The sequence below is a fragment of the Mesitornis unicolor genome, unplaced genomic scaffold (assembly GCF_000695765.1).
Source record: "Mesitornis unicolor isolate BGI_N332 unplaced genomic scaffold, ASM69576v1 scaffold3656, whole genome shotgun sequence".
NCBI classification, from domain to species: Eukaryota; Metazoa; Chordata; class Aves; order Mesitornithiformes; family Mesitornithidae; genus Mesitornis; species Mesitornis unicolor.
In genome coordinates this window covers 165,331-188,909 of record NW_010191520.1, presented here as the reverse complement: position 1 = coordinate 188,909, position 23,579 = coordinate 165,331, and the positions used below count along the sequence as shown (strand labels likewise).

The window sequence follows — 23,579 nt, the reverse complement described above, 5'->3', positions numbered from 1 at the left end:
GCTCTTATCTCGAGCCAACATGATGCCATTTACATATTTTACCCTGGCATATACTAGAAATGGTTCCTGATGCATAACGTGCTGCAGAATCAAGAGAAACACACAAAATCTCATAGGGGATGGATGTTTCTGAGTATCTCAGTGCTCTTCAAGACAGCAGGGACACTAATTTGACCAATAATTACAACCGTCACCATAAGCATTGCCTATGGTGAGCTACCTTTCATCATGAACTGCTGTTCCATCGGGAGGCAAACGAATTACTGCTCCTGGTGCGTAATCTGATGCAATCTCATCCTTCTCTCATAAATTAGGACAGAAGTGACAGTTGCATTTGTCTGCTGTGTAGGGCCAGGCTTCTTTTCACTTTCAGAGCTCTGCACAGCCTCTCAATCGTTCTCAATGAATAAACTGTATGAAAAAAGCCAATTAACCTGTGTCAGCATTATCGCCTATTTCTACTTGCCAGACCAGAATTCCTGCCCTCCTTACACTGAAAAGGCAAAACTCAGACTGTATTCAACAAGGGCCAGAAATTCACCTGAGGGCACTAAAGGCCTAAAGGGCCTAAATTTCCAACCTGTGTGACTTTTGTTGTTCACTTCAGCTGATGAAGAAGCGAGAAAGCATTTTGACGTTAGCCACACAGATGCTTTTGCAAACTTCCCTGAGGAGCCTAGGCACCTCTTCAGGGGCTGCATACCTTTTATGACTGTCACTAAGGGATTTGCCAAAGACCACACACCAGGTCGTCAGCAAGGAAGAGTGAGAACCCAACCGTTTCTGAATCTTCGCCTCTCAGCACAGTAAATTTCCCAAGGTCCTTTTCACAGAAGACAAACAATTCTAGCTTAATTTAAAAAATCAACACCTAATTTAATTATGATTCAAAGTCATTTATCTACAGGATGATAAAAACCCCTAACTAAAAGCTCACTGAATTTCAGGCTACTTAGTACAAGACATACGACAAAGTCAGAAAACACTTTTTCACCTTAGGTTTGATGTGTCAAAAGGAAGCTTATGAAGCAAAGTTATCACCTAATTTTACTGAATCAAGTATTACCCACAACCAGAGGTATCTGACATCAAGCCTGCTAGATGGCTTTTGCCTGGCCGATCCTACTTTCCCAAACAAAGTCAGCGTACACAAGAGGCTGGAGGTCAAACAGTTTTGCTGTATGAAGCCTGTGCTCACGAGATTATTTGCTCAGAGGCGGAAAGACTTGCGGGGAAGCTCTGGCTACTCGTAGGGGAAGGAGGAACTTAGCACATTCATGCATGGAAAACAAGCCCTGACTTAGTAAACTTGCCTTTCCAAAGTAGCAAACAAGATTCCTAATCAAAGCAGCCAAGGAGTAAGAGGGAAGATCTTTACATCGAAAAAAAAAGTAGTTTCAAGTTAGATTAAAACAATGGGTAAGAATAAAGGTATAATTTTCACGGTGAAGGAAAGTTACCTTATTGTCCTACAGGAATCTTTGTCCCACAGCCCACATTGTTCAATTTAAATAAGAAATCACCTTGAAAAGGGGGTTAATTTGGAGATGGTGGTATTTTATATCACTAAATTCAGCATGGAGATGATACCATGTAACTGTGAGCAGTAAAGACGACCTGTGAGAACAGATGAAATGGTCACCAGGAAATGCACACAAAAACAACAGATGACATTCAGTATCCATAAATGCAAAGTTATGCCTTCAGAAAACAGTTCTGTCTTCATATACCTATGATGAACTCACAGCTGAATATTATAACTGAGGAATGAGAACTACACTCATTTTTATTATTACAGAAATATTAATTCAAAGAAATAATCTGTCATAAAGCAAATATAATGATAAAAATTATTCCAAATAGCATAGAGAATAAAAGAGACAACATCATTATGACAATTGTTAAAGTCACAATTTGTCTGTATCTTGAATACCAGGCAAAAATCTGGTTGTATCTCACTAAAAACACTACAGAACTGGAAAATAAATAGATTAGCATGACAAGACCAATTAAATACATGATATAGCTTCTTTACAAGAGACTGGGGTTCTCTCTGGAAGAAGAGATGGCAGAGGAAGGATGCCAAATATGTGAAATCACAAGGGACATGGAAGCAATATGAATACGGAATGGTTGTTCACGGTTTCTCTAATACAAAATCTAGGTGATAGCAAGTGAATAGAGCTATTTCATAACAAAGAAAATGAAATATGTCTTCACTCAATGCATTATTAGCTCCACAAGTCCTTGTGACAGGAACAAGTAGATACTAAAAGTTTAAATGGATTCAAAACCAGGTAATGAACAAATGCTCCTAAATACAAAGACATCATCTCTGGCTCAGAAAGCCCCTAAAGAACAAATTGCTGGGAGACCATTTGGGAGAAAGGTCACTTTCTAGTGCAGGCCTGACTTTATACCCTTTCCTAGGCACCTTCTACTGGTTATTGTCAAAGGCAGTCTTTGGGCTAGTTGGACCTTTGGTCTAGCACTGTACAGTAGTCTTTACATTTTGATCTTTATTCCTTCCTCACTACTTCTTTAAAGCAGAAATGTTTCCACAGCACTGACAGCTCAGGAGATCTTGTCTTTCACTTAGAGCACTAAAGCTCACTGAGGACAATAGGAAAAAGAGCAGCTGAGTTACCAAAGTGCTGGACGGCAGCACAAGGGAGACTGTGAAGGGGTTGGGAGCTGGGGGGTGAAGCATTTAACTTTCTTCCCACTGAATGGGTGCGTGAGAGAGACTCCAGAGTCACTGGCTATCTTAGGATTGACCAAAGGTCAAAAAGGAACACTTCAGAAGTTTCTAGAAGTGACCTGAATAAATTTGGCTTGGAGGAATGCTACTCATCTGACTGTAAGGGGTTAGGTTTGGTCAACTAAAACTAGGAGGTGCTTAGGTTTGCAGATGATGAAGGTTTTACTTGGAAGTGCTTGAAAGGAAAAACAGGCATTGAAATGTCTCCCTTATCCAAAATTAAAAATTTAATTTTCTTCAGCTAGACTGCCCTATCATGACATCTGTACAAGCAAACACTAAGAGGGAAGAGAGCATAAAAACATTAAACACAAAGCAGAATATGCAAGTGGAAGCCTTAGGAGCTGCATGCACCCTGCCTGAGCTGGCTGGTCCTGGGAGAGCTACCTGAGTTTCATTACTGAATTTCAGCTGCTTAGAAATTACAGCTGTCTTCTTGATAAGGTTTATAAAAGTGCTGATCTGACCTTTCTGCTCACCTTTGGTCATGTGACAAAGACCGAATACAGGGAGATGCTTGGGTCACAAATACAACTTGAGATTCAACTCTCCGTATCTGTAAGGTCTATAATGTCTGAGTACCCCAAATGTGCCTCTTCACCCCTCAATTTCTCCCTTCCCTTTAGGATTCTACCCTTCAGCCTTTGAGATCAGTCCTAGGGCACTTCCAGAGTATGCAGGAGTGACGGGTTGGCAGTCTGGCCTCAAACCCAACTGGGATGGTACTCCTGCAGTGCAGAGCAATCAGAGGTGTGGAAGCAGGCAAAAAGTCTTGTAGGAAAGGGGTGAGTGACCCACCTTACACTGAAAAGACAAATTTTTACTCTATGTGGCGGTCTCTGAATAACTGAAAGATTTTCCCTCATAGGAAAGGACAGAGGAGTGACTAAAAACAATACAGGAAACCTCCCCTTCCATCTGAGATACTGCGCAATGTCACAAGGCTTTCATGTTGCAATTTATGAAGCTGTACTTCCAGTGAAACCTAACCGTACATTTCTTTTTAATGTATACTGAAAATGCCATGTACTAGCAGTAGCTATTCAACCATTGTATGAAGCTATACATGTAACCTTCCCTCAGCTGTAGCCAGTCACTAGCTGCAATTCAATGGGCTACAAGTAAGGAGGAAAACATCTCCAATATACGAGCCAGAGATATATATTGAATGTGAACTTACTTTATCAATTAATACATTTAACATACATATACTGGACTGTTTACAGTCTCACAAATAACATAAGGAATTTAAAATTTGAAACTGCTTTGCAGGATTTTGCACCTGAAGCCTGCAGTGTTTGAAAACATGATCAAGCTGTGCCTTGCAGCAGACTATAGTCTAGTAACACTGAGAGGACAGACTGTTAAAATAAGCATCTACATCATTTTTCACAGCACACAGTGCCACAATGCATCTGCTTAAAAACAAATATATGTTTGCAGTGAAATATTTCAACAAATCACAGAACTCAGCAACAAAGTAGTTAAACATTTATGATTTGATTTTATCTCAGCTTGGAATGTCGCTGGAGTGTCCCACTTCTAACAACTGTTTGCTAAGTTAAGGCTTTAGTGTTTACACAGTGCTGAATGAAGCAGCCTGGTCACCAGATGTGAATGCTTCCTTAGACTAGAGCTTTCAATCAGATCACGGTCCTAATGGTCCCTGCTCCAACCTTCTTCCTCAGGACGTCCACCAGCCTTTCCAACCTGAGCGGGGGCAGGGGAGAGGGAGAGGAGAGAAAAAAAAAAGGAAGCTAACGTTAGGAATGTTCTGGCTGAAAGAGACAGTGTTTGCACTGAACCAAGCTGTCCTGGAGGTGGTCATGCTCAGAAACAAAGCACTACTGTAAAAGACAGACATTAAGGGAAAATGCAGACAACTTACGGAAAACTTTTTAACCTACAACCCAACCCATTTGCAGTCAGTGATATATATCCACTCACTTTTATTTTGTAGTATATGTAGTATCTGAGGTCCCCATAAGGTATAAAGCAAACCCCTGTGCAGTTAACCTGTGGCACATATCGGTTTAAGTAGGACATTCAATTCTTGCACTTTTAAAAATATGAGTGGTCCATGGCTCCTGTTAAATATAACAGCTGTTGTTTCCCCTTAAAATATACCCTGCCCATTATCCAACAGATACTTTTATTGTCCAGTTTATAAATATATGCCTAAAAACCCAATGTGCTTTTTGTCAGATTTTTTTTCAAAATACTCAACAAGCCAAGTTTCTGAGGATGTGGATGATGATATTTTGAAGGTGGCCCATATCATTATTATGTCGACACAACTACAGAAAAATTAGTAGTCTAAATAAATAGAACAGAGAGCTGCCCAATCCTCTCTTGGTTTTAATGCATGGAATATAAGCACATCCAGCATCTCAGTGGGTTAATTTGTTATTTCCTTTTGTTAAAGTATGTAGGCAAATGTAAAGGGCTAAATTTGTTCAGGGTTTTCCATTTGCACACATTTATCTTGAGCACTCCAGTAATGCATTCAAGCTATTTCTTCAATTTATCTGTATCTTATGGAATCCTTCAATGAAAGCTCTCCCACAAATAAACTAACTATATAAAAGCAGACACTGTGTGTAGCAGAACACTGTTAGAGCCGTGTCCACTATATTATACACACAACTTCCATAATGGATAAAAAGACTTGCAGGTTCAAATAGCTGTATTCACTGCTGCACAGCTGAGCATTTTTTCTTATCTGAAAAGATAGTTTGGGGTTTTTTTTAATATATTATACAACATAAGGAATGTAGACAGGAAATAAAAATAACACAGCTTTATCAAAACTGCAAAACTAATTTTATCTCATAGATGCATTAGTAACTTCAGTGCAAGAAAACTAGTTAACAGGTCTTGGATTTATTGCCAGAAGTCATGACTAACACACATGGTACGTATTGAAACACTCGTTTTCCAGGAACCACCAAGCGCCATGAAGCTACACCTTTCATTGTACTCACCAGGTGACTTAATTCCTGAAACAAGATTAAGAATTCACCACCCTAATGTAATTATCAGACACCAGGAAATGTATGTGGAACATTCAGCTGGTTCTAGCTGTTCCATAGGGACTCTAAGCTAGTGAAGGCACAGGTGAAAAATGACTGCTTAGCCACTCCTCTCCCATCAGTTTTCCAAGTATCGCTTTTCCTTTTTAACCAACTGGTGCATTTTTCCTGGTTTTATAACATGCATCTATTGCATTTTGTCATTGCGGAGGCAGCAGCCAGACAGCCGGAACTCAGTGCAGTCAGTCTGTGTAAGTATAAAGTCAGGGTTTTCACAAGTTACTTGCTCCTGAAAGTTTTCTCACAGCGGATAAATCAATGTTTTCTGAGTTCTAAGGTTTTAACTCCCTTACTGATAGGTCATCGTTTCCTCAGCCTCTCTTACTGAGAAGTTTCCCTGTTAAGTTGGTTGCCAGTCCATGTGCAACTTTAGAAAGCAAAGGCAGAGCAGTCCTCACATTTAACAGCGTGCAAGTTCAGAAGCACTGCAGCTTTCTCAGCCTCTTTAAATGTCACTGGAGGTCTCTTTCTCTCTCACACCAGCACCTTCTCTAATGTACTTCAGAGACATAAAGCACAGGAGAAGCATTTCAAACTGTCTGGACAAGCAAAAGGTTTGGTCTGCAAATTGCTTTCTGGGAGACAGCAGAAAACTAGTAAAATCTGAGATTGTGGCTTATTTAAACCACTGTTCAGTCAAAAAGAAATACTGTGTGGCTCACACAAGTGGGGGAAAAATAACTTCAATAATTGAGGTTTCTTTTGGGGAGGCATAGGTTGGAGGTCACTGGTTACACACTGTCCTGCAATCGGGCTTAGATGTGCACCACTCTGTGATCAAGCAATGACACTGCACACCAGAGCAGAACAAGTTAGCGAAGAGCTTCCCATGTTTGAAGAGAAATACCACTGGGATGAAAGTAGCTGTCTTCTGTTTAACCTTGAAACTGTCAGGCTTCATTGAAAATAATGAGGCTTAACAATCATAGCTTCTGCTTTTCAAATGAATGATGACTGAAATCATCAAAATGAGGTATCCTGCACCAAATACAAACCGTGCAGGGCTTATTTGCCTTTTGTTTCACTCACGTGTGGATTTGCAAATTTATTTATTCTTTATTAGAAGAAAGAAAAAAAAAACAGCAGGGGATTAAGAAACCATACCTTTGAAAGAGATTTAAACAATAATGTAAAAGAGAAACTGTAACAGCTATTTATAAGATAAAATAACAGAGGGCAAAATTCACCCCTACACAGACACAAGACCCAATATACCACTGAAATCCCACTTAAGCCTACAAAATAATGCTATGGGTTGAATCAGTGGTTAATAACTCTTGATACAGGCCTCAGGGGGCTTTTCGGAACGATAATCCTTGACTCTTTGTTCACCGAGGGCCCAACTCTGCCATCCTGACTCACACTACGCAACATTTTTCTTTGTGAGTAATAAAAGGCAGCTAACAAGGCTGTTTGGGTCAATGAGGTACTACCTGCAAGGGGTGAGGGTGGCAGAATCGCCCCTTGTTGATACGGCTCTGTACCCAGCCCAGTGGGATGCTGCACACAGCTCCTTTTGGAGGCTGAGCATTTTGAACAGTGTTAAACTGAAGGAGGAGTCTTATACTTCAAGAACAAAGGCAACTTAAATATCTAAGCAGACAAGTGGTATGTGTTAGAAAGTACCCTAAAAGTCTCAGTGTTTACAGAGTTTTATTCAAAATATGGAAGACACTGACCTAAAGAAAGCAACTTCCATTACTCTGTGCAATCATGATATATCTGCCAACATAATCTCACCATATTTTGCTTAACTGAAAGCAGTACTGACTATCATTGACTGTATCCTAGGACTTAGATTTAACAAACGACATTTGTCTTTTTGCCTGTGAAGGAAACAGTTCTCATAGTATAAATTAAATGCACAATATGACACTATCTTCTCCTGAGATGTAAGCAAGGACACTCACTGAATTTGTATCTCATAAAGCAACAGAATAAGTCATTCAAGAAGAGAGTATTTGCGTTTGTATTTTAGGTCAGACAGAAGAATGATATGGTGGGCAAGTGCTGCAGTGCTGAAGGTCCAAATGTGCAAGGACGGACAGACACCCTGAGGAATGTTCAACAAAGCCTCTAAAGGTCTCACTCTGCATTCTCACAGATTTCAATTTCTTGCTTAGAGATTTTGGAAAATCCCAGTAGGTGACCTTCGCTGTTTCTTGGTGTTTCAATAATTCTAGAATATCTGACCCTTAAATAAATTCTCTTAGCAAATGGCACTTCAGCATTCTTTGCACAATTACTGTATGTGTGCACGCAAAATGAGTACAAAATGACAAATAAAATACAGGAAAAATGTATTCAGATGAATAGGTACAACTTTGTTTTAATTTATACTGACTTGCACATATCCAAAATCAAAAAGTCCTGTGGTTTTTTGGGATGGAATTTTCTTTCATGAAAAACACAAAGAAGATAGCTAGAAATATTCTTTATCTACACTACCTACTTCTGTAATGCTCATCATGGTGCTTCCACGAAATAGAAAAGAAAAACAACCCCACAAATTAGGATAGGGACATCTGGCCCATCACTATTTTTAAGTTTGCAAAAGACACATTGTTGTGAAGAGTCAATACAAATCTGGAGTTAAGCAGGTGGATCTGTGTTTTAATACAGAAATAAAAAGATATCCTTGAGGGGCTTGCTGCCGTGATACTACCAATTTGAATATGTACTTTTAAAAGTGCTGCTAAGCTTTAAGAAGGTCCTCATCTTCAGAGGAAGGCTACCTAAACAAGAATGTTGCTAGGTGTGTCTTCCCCAAGACAAATTCTCAACCATTCTCAAACTTCTCTTCCATTCTCTTCCAAACTGTTTTTTCTTATCACCTATGCATACATTTGGCAAAATGTCTGTATGCTGTCACATTGAGTGCTCTTACGTAGCTCCTGAACTTTTTGACAGTCTGCTTTGATTTTTAGCAAATCCTTATAGAGCTCTACTCTTTTGAGTATAAATAATTTTGGTTTTAGAATCAGTCTCCATAAAGCAGACTTAAAATCCTTACTGACAGAGGAGTTTGTTCCAGGAGCCCAGAAGCTGGATGTATAGTTGCAAAAATGTTACCTACTGGTCTCTACTGCTGACTTTTATGCACATTTTTGGCTTGCTCTCTCCTCTTTCTGCTGAAGAAGCCTAGCTCTGAACTGCAGTTTGGGATCAGTAAAGACTCTGCAACTGCATATATCTGCAGAAATCAGTACATCCTCCAACACTGCTCCACCTCTGGCCAAAGGAACTCCCCCCAAAGGAAAGCAGTGGCCTTGATCCACAAATTCTGAATGTGACAGAGTTACACAGTCACAGAGTGATCTTCCAGAGCATCATGCCCCAGAAATAGCCGAAACGGATACCCAACCGAAAGAAAAGGGCATCCTTCAAGTAGCCTATGTCCTAATCTGCAAAGCAATATATAGACTAGCCAAAAACAATAGCTTCTAGCTGCAGATGGATGAGTTAAGTGATAAAAACAAAACCCTCTTGGATTTTGAAATGCTATATAAAGGCTTATAAACCTAAACTATAACCCTTGGTTATCTTTCCAGTAGATAAGATTAGGCTTGGGCTACGAAGATGGCCTTACTTGCATGATTTCTGGCTTCTTGTGGAATGTGTTTTGCTAACACCAGTTCCCTTTAGAAACCAAGCATTTGAAAATATATTAATTAAATAAAATGCATTGGACAAAAGCATTACAAGCAGTTTAGCAGCAGAGCTCAGTGAATGACTCTTTGGTGAGTGGTCATACAAACAAATGCATCTAATTTCATCTCAGAATAAAAAAAACTCCTTTCCTTTCTCTCTCCTTTCCTTCAGTCTTCCTCTTGGATATATTTCATCACATCCTAAATGGAGTACTCATTTTCAGGTGTTTTCTGTAAAAGTCAAAGAAACTAATGACACAGAGAGGCTGCTGTGATACTGGTCTTGTCCAGAAACCACTTACTTGGATAGGATAATTTACTCAAGAGGCTGGAGGAAACTGGTTCAGCTTTATTATCTGTACGAGGGAACTGGCTCCCAGCTGCTTCCCTCTCAAGGGAGTAGCACTGTGGTAACCCTGTGTGCTGGAGTGCCTTGTGCTCAGTTTCAGATGTTGAAGCTGCTCTGACTGAATAAAATGCTGAAGTATTCACTGGATTGAAACCTGGAATGTCAGGGTATGACCCTATGAGTGGCCTATCCACCATGCCACAGAGGCATTGCCCTCTTATGTCTGGGTGGCTTTGTAAATCTTAAATTATTCTTATTCCTCAATTCAGGTATTACTTTTGCCACCTCAAAAGCCTGCCCTTTGAAGAAGAATAACTTTTGACTGACTCATTAAAAAACATTGCTGGCTGCATTTAATAGTCATACCCCAGCCTGTAACAATTCCTCCATAAATCATCACAGTGGTGAAGACTACATGTGGTTCAGATGGACCAGGCCGCCTCTCTCTGCTTAACAAAGTTCCCTCTGCATGTTTTGGATCAGAGACTGGGCATCCTTCTAAATAACATGCTGGAGTTCAGCAGTGGTTTTGAACCTGATGCAGGAATTGCTGAGTAAAATTCGGTGCCCTGTGTTAAGACAGGTGGCTGGACTGGCTCGTATTAATGGTCCTTTCTGGTCTTAAGGCACAAGCCTTAGACACTGTTTTAGCAGCATCAGCGAGCTCTAAACCGTGGTAGACCACAGTGTTGAATCTAATCGCTCCAGGCACCGCCGCCAATTCCTGCCTGCCCAAAGCTGTTTGTAATGTCACTCCAAAAAGTATGTTCTGTTAAACTTACAGGCCTTAAATTTGGCAGGACAAACCATTCTGCCTCTGAAAAGCACTGTCACAAAACAAGCATTCCTATTAAATCTCTTTCAGTGTCTTCTCAACCCAAAAGAGTAATTTCTGTATATGATTAAACTTAGAAGTAAATACAGCCAGTTGGGCTCCTGACAGCAGACATATTTCAAAATAAACCTGGCTTACACAGGCCTTGGCTAAAATATTAAGCCTTTATCTGTGGTCCACAATAACTAATCTTGTCAAATTGTTTGCTCTCTACCTTCTGTTTGGAAGATTATGAGCTAGCTCACCATTACTATTCACCTTGTGCCATCACCAGCAGCAGGAAAAGTGAGCGGTAAACACAGTTGGTCTATTTTGACAGCATTTTACCCTACTTTGCATTATTGTAGGTTGCTACACAATATAGGATAATACAGAATCAGGGCTTTGCAACTATGCCGGATTTAATGCCATCTCGTGAAAGGTATCACTCCTTTGCTTTCAAATGCTTTCTCAGGACAGCATACACTGCTTGCCTAAAATAAATGAGCTTATGAGAAAGAAAAATAAACCCTGAAACAACTATGCTGTGACCTGTACATTGAGATATACAACATGCTTATCACATCGACTAGGCCCTTACTATTGGATGGACCATTCACATCTGAGCATGTGGCTGATATTAAAGAAAAAAAATTAACAATAACTGAAATAGAGGATATATTAAAGATATTGAGGCCAAAAGGTACTCATCAGATTATTTAATCAAATCACAGAATTTCACCTAATTACTCCTGCTTGAGTCCAACAGTTCATATGCCAATTTTATGCAAAGTTTATTACTTCTATTTGTGCAAGAAAATCCTTTTCTATACCTTCTTCCATAAGCTTGAATGACTTTTAGCACTGACAATTACTGTTTCCATGCATTTGGTGTCACGGCTGCTCTCTTTTTTAGAAGAAATCTTGGCATTGAAGCCTACTCCTTACAATGACAGCACTTCCACAAGTTCCACAAGTTTGTGCTTATCTGAATAGACAGGGGTCTCCTGGATTTTCTTGCCAAATACTTCCAAAACCTTCTCTGTCACCTGCTTAGGAAAAACTAGCAGTTTCACCTTATGCTAATATATATCTTTCCCATAGAAAGTATTCTGCCATAGTATTTATTCATTTGAAGAGGGAAAAATATTACTTCCTACCAGCTCCCAATGAACTCTAGGCCTATGCTTTGGTAATGATGTTAGGTATCATTAGAGCACCATGAATCACAGGCAAGTTTATTCTGTCTCTAAACAGTTTCCCACCTTCTTCCTGAGAGTTATAGAACTTCAGAAAAACAAATTTGTTTTTGCTTTCAATGCTCACAACATGGAGGGATGGTCAGAACTTTTATGTAAAGTGTTAGAAAGGCAGACATCAGGTCTATTTTCCATTATGTGTATTATGTGGCAAAACAGCATACAGAGGAGTGAAATGACTTGCTAAAGCTCAACCAACCAAGAAGACTGAAAAGCCTCACATTTAATTTTAAGTATAAGTAGTCTTGAGCTGAACCGAGTTCCTCATGTGCACCACAAAGAAAAGGTATCTTGTAAAATTAAAGCCTAAAATTGCTGGATACAGAGCCCTTCTCTCTGCTTCTCAATTTGCGCTCTGAACCATGTCTGCTGGTAACAACTAGCCAGTTTTCTTATTCTATATCCAGCTGAGCTGTATTTCAGGAGATGGAAAAAAGACCTAGTTTTTTAGAGGACTTTGGTTTTGTTCTAAATCCTTCTTTAGTAATATTTAAAAGCAATGTAAAAAAAATCTATTACCTAAAACAGCATTTCAAACCTGTTCAAAACAAACAGACAGGATTCTTAATGAGAAAAGTACTCAGGATGCAGGACTAGCAGATTGATATACATTTATGGATCTGTAGAGAATGGGGTCACTAAGAGACTTTAAACTTTAGACGTATCAGTCTGAAACCACCACAGTGCAGATTTGTACATGTTTCAAACAAGTCTTCCTTGTAAGGCCAGGTCTGAACCTCTCAGCTATCTATTCCAAGCCAGTCTCACCACTTTTGGGTATGTTCTGGTCAAGTCCTGTTTACAATGAGCTTGTAAAATTGCAGATACTGATGTACTACTCAGGCTGTTTCCCAAGTGCACCCCATCAAAGCACAAATTTGGCAGATTCCTCTTGATTTCATAAACAATAAAGACAACATGAGCTTTTTTCTTGATTCCACAAATATTTTACAAAACCTGATGTAGACTTGCTGGCTCTGGGCAGCTCTCTGTTACGTTCCACCTCCCTGAGGTAGAGAGACAGTTCCTTCCTATAAACCATCAGCAAATCCCTCCATTTTACGTTAAAAATAATTGGGTTTACATACGTTTGACGCATTTAAATATATTTGTCTATCTGGCATAACTGATGTGATATAGCTCAAGCTGGAATAACTTCTACATCACTGAGAGATCAAGTAACGATGGAAATGGGTTTGGATGTAAGAGGAAAGCATTTAATTAAGCTCTCACTTGTGATAAATCCTTTGTAACGGGCTCAGACTGGTAGATTAAATCCCCACCTTTCCGGTGTGATCCAGTGGTGCCCACAGACTTCTGCTAGTTTCAGGGCGACTCACACTTAGTCACACTTCTGAAAAATATTTCTAGAAAAAGGGAGAGCAGACTTCCCTCAGTAGTGGACTAGCAAGAAAGTGCATGGATGAAAGACTCCTCCTCTTCATGTTTGCAACATTTTATAGATAGATGTTATTAATATAAAGCTTGTCTACTATGGTGAAGTTGTGAGGGGGTCCCCTATGCAGGGATAATACCAGAAAAGATGCCTAACTTCTAATTTACACACACAAAAAAGGGCTTTTAAAATACCAGCTGAGACTTAGGAACACAGACCAAAGTGTCTTCTGCACATGCGTAGTGTTTCTTACAACACTTCCTAGGCTTTTTACAAAGTTATCAGCCATTTAAGGCCATTAAGGTAAAAACAAGCCTTCCCAATTCTAAGCTTCAGTAACCTGCCTCCAGCAGCCAGCAGCCAGACAGTCTCCAACTGCCTCCTGCACCATTCTACAAGAAAACTCACATGAGACTTTTCTTCCCTGGTCTTCTGTGCCTATTTTGCTTCATGTTCCTGCCATCCGACTGGGAATGAGCTTCTCCTCCTGCTCCTGGGAGGGGAGCAAATTCCTGAGCAAGGCTGACTCAGGAGGGAAGCAGTGGACCTTCAGCTCATTTTGAGGACAGCTTCAATTCTTCTGAAGTGGTGAACTTGCAGACTCTGGCTTCGGTGACAATTCTGCATGGTGGTGACATGAATGGGACTGGTTGTAGAGAAAAACTTGTTAATTGCTGCTGCTGAAAGCATAAAAATTTGGCTTTACATCAAGAGCCATGAAATTCTTCAAAAACACAGAGAAAAATATTTCCTCAGTGTTTAAAAATGGAGATCGGTGAAATGTCATTTGTGTTGAGTTCACCACTTACATATCCCTTTTATCACATGAGGATGTGCATCTGTTACATCTTTCAAATAACTTATGATTGTCATATCAAAGATTGAGGTTACAGAAATGGATATATTATGAGGCACAGAATAAAGTGCTAAATACAGTAATTTTATTATACACATCTCCAATAACTGCAGTGTCTTTCATTCAAAGGCTGAATTCTGAAACTTTCTATGGGCAAAAATTCCATAATCTGAAGCTGAAATGATAAAATTTGGTCCTAAAGATTTCTGCCTTCCAACAACTCAGTTTTCAGATCTATATCTTTATACACACATCAAATACAGCAAAAATGTAGAACAGGAAAGCCAAGCAACTTGCCAATAAACCAGCAGTGGCAATGATGGGGTTAAAGCTGTTGTTAGCTCTCATACCTATAAATACAATTGACGCTGCCTTTCTACAAAATCTTGTTAAAAAACCTAAAAGCTTTATGAAAAAATCTAGCTATTAATTAATGACTCAGCATTAGATTAGAAACATGAACTGTATTTTTTTCCTTGGAGAACCAGCCCCTACTTCGGTAAAGCTACACTTTAAGCAGTGGAAAAATTTAAATTATTTCAAGTTTGCTTAGAATTAAATACCTTGCTGGCCTGGTCAGTTATTTCTATTTGTTGCTGTAAAGAACTGTTCCAGCAATTCTCTAAAAGATTATATGTAATTCAGAAGCTTCAGAAAGTCTGGGCTTTCTTTTTGAGCTTCTGCACATACATTTACAGTATTCAATCTTCTGCATATGTTAAGAAACAGTATGAGTATTAACAGAAAGAACCGCAAATTTATTTTTATTCCTTCAGCCAAGCCACAAATAAATGACTCTTGCAAACAAACCAAATACTATTTAGTAACAGCAATGTAAATGCCATGGACTTATTTTATTTGGATATAAAATATTAAAGTAAATGATTATTTGCTGTGACACTCGTTTTATCGTCTTGGAAATAAATGCAAGTTTGAGAAAAAGTTTTCTTGCTGTTCTTCAAGGAGCACTCAATCTGCTGTTCAAAGTTATCAAATAATTTGTCATAGAATGGTTAACTATAAGCCTACAAATACTGTGTCAGCATGCTGCTTCTTACTGGGCAAACAACTTGAAAATCTAATTTGTTTGTGTTATTGGTCTTACTAAATATTAGTCTTTGCAAGTCTGGTTTACACCACTGATGTTAACTATGCCAACATTCTGATTTTGTTCTGAAGTATTCCACAACAAGCTAATATTATACAATACAAGCCCAAGAGCTAGCCGATCCAGTTTACTGAGTATACTTAGTGTATTTTGCTACTGATAAATCAATAAAACCATGTTGTAATCTACAAACTTCCATCTCTGTGAAGCAGCTATAAGCAAACTGTAAATGAACACACAGGTCAAAAACTGGGATGCTGTGATTATGTTGACTCTCAAAACATTTGACTTTCATAGAATACATTTTAGTGTTTGAGAGAACGAAGTTTCAGCTCTGCTTATATTTTCGTGAAAGGTGGAGATGATAAATATTCAAATGATGATAAATATTTGTGTTTATATTGTAACTACCCATACTTTAAGAAAACAATATCTGCACTGCAATCCACAATTTACAGAGATTAAGTAAATGTAAACTACAGCTACACAAAGAAAATAAATACTTGACTTAGACTGTATGCTCAGTTTTGCATTCTTCATCCATGTGAAACTCCCTGCAGTCAATGGATATCTCGGGTGTGCAAGGAATGCAGGAGAGGCTTATTTGTCACTCCCTTTGGTTGGGATTTTTTGTCTTGATTCCGTTAAGTACACCACTGAACATAATCCTGGCATCGATCACAAACCGTCAGATGCTAAAGGCCTCAATATAATTTATGACACCCAAAATACCAATGAGAATGACATCCCATCATCTGCTCTGGCAACACCACACATTATAACTGTATGAGACTTTTGGTACTGATACCACAAACTGCTCTATTAAGGGCTGTCTTCAAAGGAAAATGAGACGTCAAAAGACATTATGGATCATTAGTACTACAAAGGGTCTCAGCTGCAGTAATTCTGAACATCACCAAATCTGTCTTTCAGGACTCTGGTATTGAGAATGGGATCTGCAGCTCCATGTGTGGTCTGCACTGGTGTCTTCCTCCTCCAGACTGCACGGAGAGCATGGCAGCACCTCGGGATGGGATCTGCAACAACTACTTTAAGGAGAAGGGTGCTCTAAACTAGTCAAATAGTCTCGTGTTGTTTTTGTTTTGTTCTGTTTTTTTAAAATCTCAGGCCCTCAGTCTGTGTCTTGCTCTAAGCTGTCCAGAGGTTCTCAAGCTGCCCTTCTCTAAAACTAACTTGAGGCCACTTGTTCCTTTCAAGGTGCCAAAGCTAAAAGTAGTGCTACCACTCCTCATTTTTTAAACAAGTAGAAAAAGTTATATTGACCATCAGCTAGAGCATTCAGCCAAGCTGAGGAAAACTTGGTTTTAGCCCACATCTGCCACTTCTCCGGAGAGCTGTACACTCCAGGCCTGCAAGAGACTTCTTTACTTGTCTTTGGAAGCTATGAATTGCTATAGAAGAAATATCTGAAATGTTACTAGACCTGAAGCTGTGATTCTGTGGGTTGTGATTGAGGATGATCACCTGGAAAATGGGAGATGGGTGTTCTGATACTGGCTCTGTATTTATGTTCAAAAGGCATGGGATAAAACCGAGGAAAAGCCCTAAAGGAAAGTGTCAGAATGGGATCTTGCTTCTAAGAGGTGAGTAGTCTACTCACTCCTCTCTTCTCTGAGGAGCCTGTATTATTGTTTGCTATGGGGTACTCACGGCAAGGAACAGAGAGCATCCAGACCAAACATACAGCAGCTAAAATATCCCCCTGAGATACAGGAGATCTGAACCAGGGTCTCCTCAGATGGAGGAGGAAACGCAGCTCCATTCTGTCACACACTGGAGGAGTACCCCTGCTCCCAAATAACCACTTAGAAAATGGAGGCAGGGGGGCACAGGTGCCAAGGAAGCTTTCGAAAGAAAACATCTGAGGTCACGCTGCTCTGCGTGGATCTCGCTGCAACCAGTGTGCATCGCTGGTTCATCATGGACTTCTCCATTTGGGTCTCCAGGGAATCCAGGCAGAAAAGACAAAAAGACAACTTCGTATTTTTTCAGTGAGAAGTCTTCTGCTTACTCTAACCCAAGTCCTCTCTTCTTTAGGCCAGGAAGGTATCAATGTTAGTGGTACGAAGGTATCAGGCACTCCCGCCATCACAGCCTGCAAATTTTACCTGGACTGCAACATGGAGTACACAGTTCAAAAATTGGTAATTGAAGTGTCATCCAATAAAGATAATATAATCCAATATGGAAAATACTTTTCATTACAGCTTAGCAAGAGTGATAATTTCCTTTTGTACAGCATGAATAATTGAGCCTTACCAAGGGAAACAAGATAGCGATACAGAAACGTGGTATACCTACAACAGCCCAGAGAGTATGCCACCAGTGACTGAATTTATTCAGCTCACCTTAGATTTGAGTACTAGTTCAATATTTTATTTCCTCCAGACCCAGAAAACTGATTTCCCTCTATATGTGTAATTTCTCTGAGGCTGCACATAACCTCATTGGCATACTCAATTCTTTTATTACAACAAACAAGTATTTCTACAAGACTTTTTAATTCATCATTTCACCATGCATATTAGTGCAGTCTGAGGGGAATTTTTCTGAGAGGAGTCACTGGAGTTAGCACAGAATTCCAAGTATTTAAATAAATTCTGACCCTACTATGTACTGCTTCCAGTTAGATCACAGATGACTCTCTTCACACATTTCAATTAGTCTTAATTCCTCACTAAATTCCTAAAGCAGGCTACTTCCAAGCCTATTGCTCATAAATCCAATAAATTCACACTGCCTGTTATTGCTAACCCTAGTTAATGGTAATATTTTCATATATGATATGATGTGATTGTTACTAGATTTTGCATTTTAGACTTTCTTATTCATGTCCTGCATGCCAAAGAAACTTTGCATCAGCTGTGCTGCACTCTGCAGAATTCTTTGGGGTATGTGGTAGTTTTGCGTGTCTGGGAATCTTCCATCTGGCTAGTGTGGGTTTCCTAAACACCATAAAACCCCGCCTGTGGAGATTGTGTATCTCTTATGGGCCCCATGGAGCTTATAATCTGCTTTTAATCATTGCACAAGGCAGCCAACACATCGGTCCTCATCAAGCAGCTTTTTCCATGTTGAATCTCCTTTAATAACTTTTGATCCAGTTCTGAAAGTCCAGAACTATTGCTAATTTTCACTGGTACCTTAGGCTGCTACAAGGGTTGTCTTCCTCGGCTCCCCATTTCCTTCTGTACAAAGTCTCATAACCATTGACTTCCGTGGCTTGCCACAGCAAATAAAAGATTCCTAGCACTTTACCCTCACTCACTCATCTTTTGAATGTACCCACCAGCATCTGTTTCTCAGTAAACTACAAGGCACATCCTTAAGTGGGACAAATGAATGCACTCAGTGCGACAGAGCTAAGCCAATTTGCCGTAACTAAGAAACTAGCTCTACATCTACATTCTTCAACAAGTCACCAGAACTTACTTTACATTTCAAAATGCCAGCACCGATTAAATTATTCCCTATATGATATTAAAAGATTACCAGCCGTTAAATCTCAGCAGAACTTCACAGCAGCAGGCAGCACAGTGGTTTTCTTTAAACGAAAAATCACTTTTGACATCTGCTAAATTATTTACTGACACAAATCAGTGAAACTATTAATATCTATGTAGCTGTACCCCTAGCCTCCAGTAGTTAACATGATCTGACATTCAAGAGAATATAGTTTTGTAAGTAAAAAAAAAAAGCAGTCTAGATTTAATACAGAAGTCTGAACATCTAAATGTAAAATCTTAATAAAGATATTAAATTGCATTTATTATTTTGAAATATGAAAACTAAAGAAATGTATCTCTAAAATTTTAAATAAAGCCAGTTGAGTTATCTGACATTTGGTGGCTCCTCCAAAACAAACAGCTCTAAGTCCCAGTGAATGTAAAACTTGTTTCTTTTGTGCAGTGCTTCTGCCTTCAATTTCTAATTACCTAGCTCCATTCTTATCTACAAGGAGTGACTGAAAGCATACAAGCTACAATGTATACTTCAACTAAATATATGTAGGTATGATTTTAAAAGGTAGATAACTAGTTAACAACATTTGCATGTTGTAAAGAGGCTCAATTAGTATAATAATTCAGAAATCTTGCTTTTAGCCTGTTCTCTGCATAGCTGCGCTGTACTGAATACAATCTGCACACTAAAGATATTATGTTTGCAGTTAAAAATCTCCAGAGACTTTAGACCCATACATAAAGATACTTATTTCACCCTTTTCTGAGACACTGACCTGTATCCTTATTTAAAAATGAACACCACATCTTTATGTTATTAAATCTTTGTTTTGATCTATTAGTATTCACCAAAGTGCCATTTTATACAACCCACACTGAATAGGCAAGGCTGGAGGTAACCATCTGCAGCTTTAGAGTCTGCGTTTGAATTGATGAAAAGAGCTTTGTGTTTTCATTGCCAAGTTTGATTCTTCCAGTCATTAGACATTCCCCTCAGATCGCATCAATGAAGCGGACTCTCTTACACCCATGTGTTAAATTCTCTTCTCCTCATGGTTTCCTTTGCCAGGTATACTCCAGAAAGACTACTGGGTCTTAGCCACATTCTTCTCACAGCTGTGTTAAAAAAGAGCATCAGAGCGTCTTCCCAAAATCCATATGTGTATCTGGTCAGTCCCCTGTTGGAGGGTCACCTCACATTGTGGTGTGATTATTCAAATGTTCATTCTTGTTCTTGAACTGCACTGCTCGGATCATTCTGGGAAAGATTAGACCCTCCGGCAGCACTGGAGAACGTCTTGGACATTGCTGTGAAACGCACACAGCTCCTGTACTCAGAAGGCAGATTAGTTTTACTTGCAGAAGAGGGGGACTGTAACCACTTAATAAATGCTTGCTCCTTACTTCTTTCCATTTTTGTATTCTTTTCAACTGTGTCAAATGCTGCTAAGAGCTGTTTGTTTTTGTTGTGTCATCAACCAGCTTATTTATCAGCATCAGCTAAGGAACAAAACTAAGTGAGCAACTATGAAAGCAGAGAAAGTGTGCTCGGAAATAATGCTGGAGAAAAATCCAGGACTGCTCAAAAAAAGGGTGTGTTCCAGTAACAATGAGAGTTAGGTAGCCAAAAAATCATACCTTAAGAGGTAAAGCAAATGTTATTAAGGGTAGTATTTCTTTTATGAGAGATAGCAATTTCCTTTGCTAAAACTATCTTATTAAGAAGATTACTTAGTTTTCTTCTGTATTCAATCCACTGAAGTATTTTATCCAAATCTGTAACTCTTCTGACTTCTTAAATGGTAAAAAAAAAAACCCCAAACAATCAAAAGAAAAGGTGTCTTTAATAAACAGTAAGAATTTCTGTTTTACATCACCTAGATATTTGCTTTGTTCATAGTAAAAACTACCTTGACAAAGTGTACAAGCAGTATATTTCTTAACATTTATGCTTATTTTCATACCTGTATATTTTACTATTGTGCCATTACTTTGTGGATTTGTGTTACTTTTAGAGGATTACACAGAAATTCTACATGCGCTCCCTCCGCTGCCACCTTACACAGCTATGTGAGTGTGCAAGTGTGACTGTGCTCACACGCAGAGCACTACGTTTACTGAGCTAGAATCATTAAATTGTGAGCAAAATAGAAGCCCTGAATAGACAAGTTGCATTAAAATTCACTCCAGCTGCAAAGCTGTTGCAGAAAAATAGAACATTTCCTGGAAAAAAAACCAGCAAAAATGGCCTCAACCTTTACTGATAATTGGCTAATATTGATTTGGTATTACATTATAACCTCCTCTGATCTCACTGACATCAGTAGCCACTCCTCAATCCCAGAGGCTCCACCAGGAAGGGCAGTTTGAAAATGTCTTGCTTCCTCTGCTGGCAGAGGCATTAATTAACTCACAGGCTTTTCCAGCCACCTTCTCCAGGTCAGCCCCGTCTCCCCGCTGGGGCTGCACCAGCTGGCTCCTGGCTTCTCCAACGGGACAAACTTGCAGGGGGCCTGTGGCGCTGTGCCAACACCCCGGTGAATTCTGTGCCACTCTCCTAATTCTTTGTTTGTAACCGGGAATTAGAAACATTAATTACATACAGAAAATTATAGTCATAGCCATTCTACAGAGTATAGGTTAAAAATATTAACTATCACGTTGACAAGCATAATTTCCTATTGAATAAATATGTACTGTTATGTGTGCATATAAATGTATTTATTTACATATACCACACAGTTAAAATGTGTATTTTCTTTACAAAACTAGAATAGTGCTCTCTTAAAAGTCTAATGTGTATCTTTTTAATGATTCAAAATGAAAATAGACTCAGACAAATGCTGCTAAATCTGTGTGGCCCCTTTCTGAGCATCAATATTTTTCTGCTTCACACCACCACTCCTGCTAGGACAGCAAATCATTTTTGCAGACGAGAGCACACAGTTGCAATTTGTGTCTCACACTGCAGTGAGCCGATGTGAGATCTCACCCTACTTCAGTATAAACAGAATTTTACTATATCCAAGTTCACTATAAGCAGATTCCAATATATCCCCCTTCTGGTTCACAGCTGCTGTTTCATGTGGGATAGGATCCAGAAATTTTTTAGATGCTTTGTGTCCTGACAGAAAACACAGGACCACTATTCTGACTCGGATCTCACATTTAGAAAGCAACAATTGCAGGTAGGTACACAGACGGCTGACATGATGGCAATGCTGTGGAGAAATTACATCTCTATTTCAAGCTCTGTATATTATGCTGAATGCAAACACTGAAGTTTTTAAGAGTATTAAAAAATTCTTGAGTGTTGTGAGAGAACAGATTAGCAAAGGCAAAGTGAACACTAGTAAACTACGTGGTACAAAGATACAAAGCACATCCTTTTTCAACATTATTTTAAATATTCAAATGATGTTCTTCCTTAATGCAGTGCATCATTGTTCTCCTCTTCTGATTTTTAATTGTTGCTACGTTATTCAGACATTTTACTGAATAATACTGAGAAACTACTTTGTACAGCTGATAAAAATACTTCCTTCATATATCAGAATTCAATTTTACTTGGGCACAAATCAAGAAAACAGATGTTTTAGAAGCCTATGTAGGCTATGAATTGTAGTGTCACATTTTAAAGTACAATAAGCATCCTCTTAAGACAATTCTAATAATTAATACTACTGTGATTAATACCAGAAGCCTTTCCGTTGACAGGTTTATAAATTGTCAGTTCCTTTTTGAAATGTAGAACATCCTACATCTTTGAAATAAAAAGCTAAGCTAACAAATGAGTTCCTGCCTAATTGCCAAACACTGATCTGTATGAAGCGGTTGAGGTCACAAAGAAATTGGGAATTCTCAGCCCGGTTTCCCTGCTGATGAGTACGAACTGTCTGTGTAGCTCTCCCAGAGGTGTCAGAGGAATCTCTATAGTGTCACACAAGGGTTCTTAGCTCAAAGTAAACACACTTTCCACAAACTCAGCTGCTTAATCTGTTTGCAGGTTGAATTATAAGATGGGGGTGGATGACTCCGGGTGCTGGGAAGACGCACAGAGCATTTCCACAGTTTCTTGGTAAAAAGGGCATGGTATTGTCATCAAAAGACTTCACCCAATTGTTTTATTTTGCTATGGGCTCAGTGTTCAGATCTTAGCATTAATGAAAACTAACCTGACCAAAATTTTCCCAAGTAGATGAGCATGTTAAATTGTGTAAATTCTTTTCTCTACAGCAGTGCATCACCACCACTTTATTTCAGCTTTTGGCTACGCTTCTACTCTAGCCAGCCTAGTCACATGGGATTAAACAAGACTGTTTCACTAAAAAAAAATCCCAACCAAAGCCCAACCTTCACTTAGATATCTATGGTTAGTAAGTGTTTAAAAATAAAATTAAATGAAATAACAACTTTAAACAGTGTACAAAAAGGTTTAGCCAATATTTTCAATGCACTGTAATCTTTTTTTGTAGGTTTATTTTTATCAAGCATGCATCTGCTGAAGTTTCAAATATATCTAAGTGATCAGAATGGAGATTTGAATGTTTCTCAAACAATCACTGGATGTTTTAAAGAGAACTGAAAACATGTATTTTCATATGTATACATTACCTATATTTATGTAGTTAAATGTAAATTAAAAAATATAAAAATAGAATTTATTTTTTTAATAGGAGAGCTCAGTGTGTCTTTTTTTTTAAGCAGGAAGAACTCTTGTGAGGTCCTTGCAATAAATTATAAGCCAATTTCTAGCTGCTCTGGAAATATGCTGGAGACATTAAAGTTGAAGACAAATATGGGCTGATGGGA

General features: G+C 38.9%; 1 protein-coding gene across 1 annotated transcript in view; it reads right to left on the bottom strand.

The window, feature by feature from the left end:
• Positions 1-3,934: 3,934 nt before the first annotated feature.
• The window catches only part of MIPOL1 (mirror-image polydactyly 1), a 156,328-nt gene continuing 136,683 nt past the window's right edge, over positions 3,935-23,579 (bottom strand). Inside the window, exon 12 of the mRNA XM_010186745.1 lies at positions 3,935-4,471. Coding sequence (XP_010185047.1) covers positions 4,405-4,471 — 67 coding nt within the window. The 3' untranslated portion in view covers positions 3,935-4,404. The remainder of the gene's footprint in view (positions 4,472-23,579) is intronic.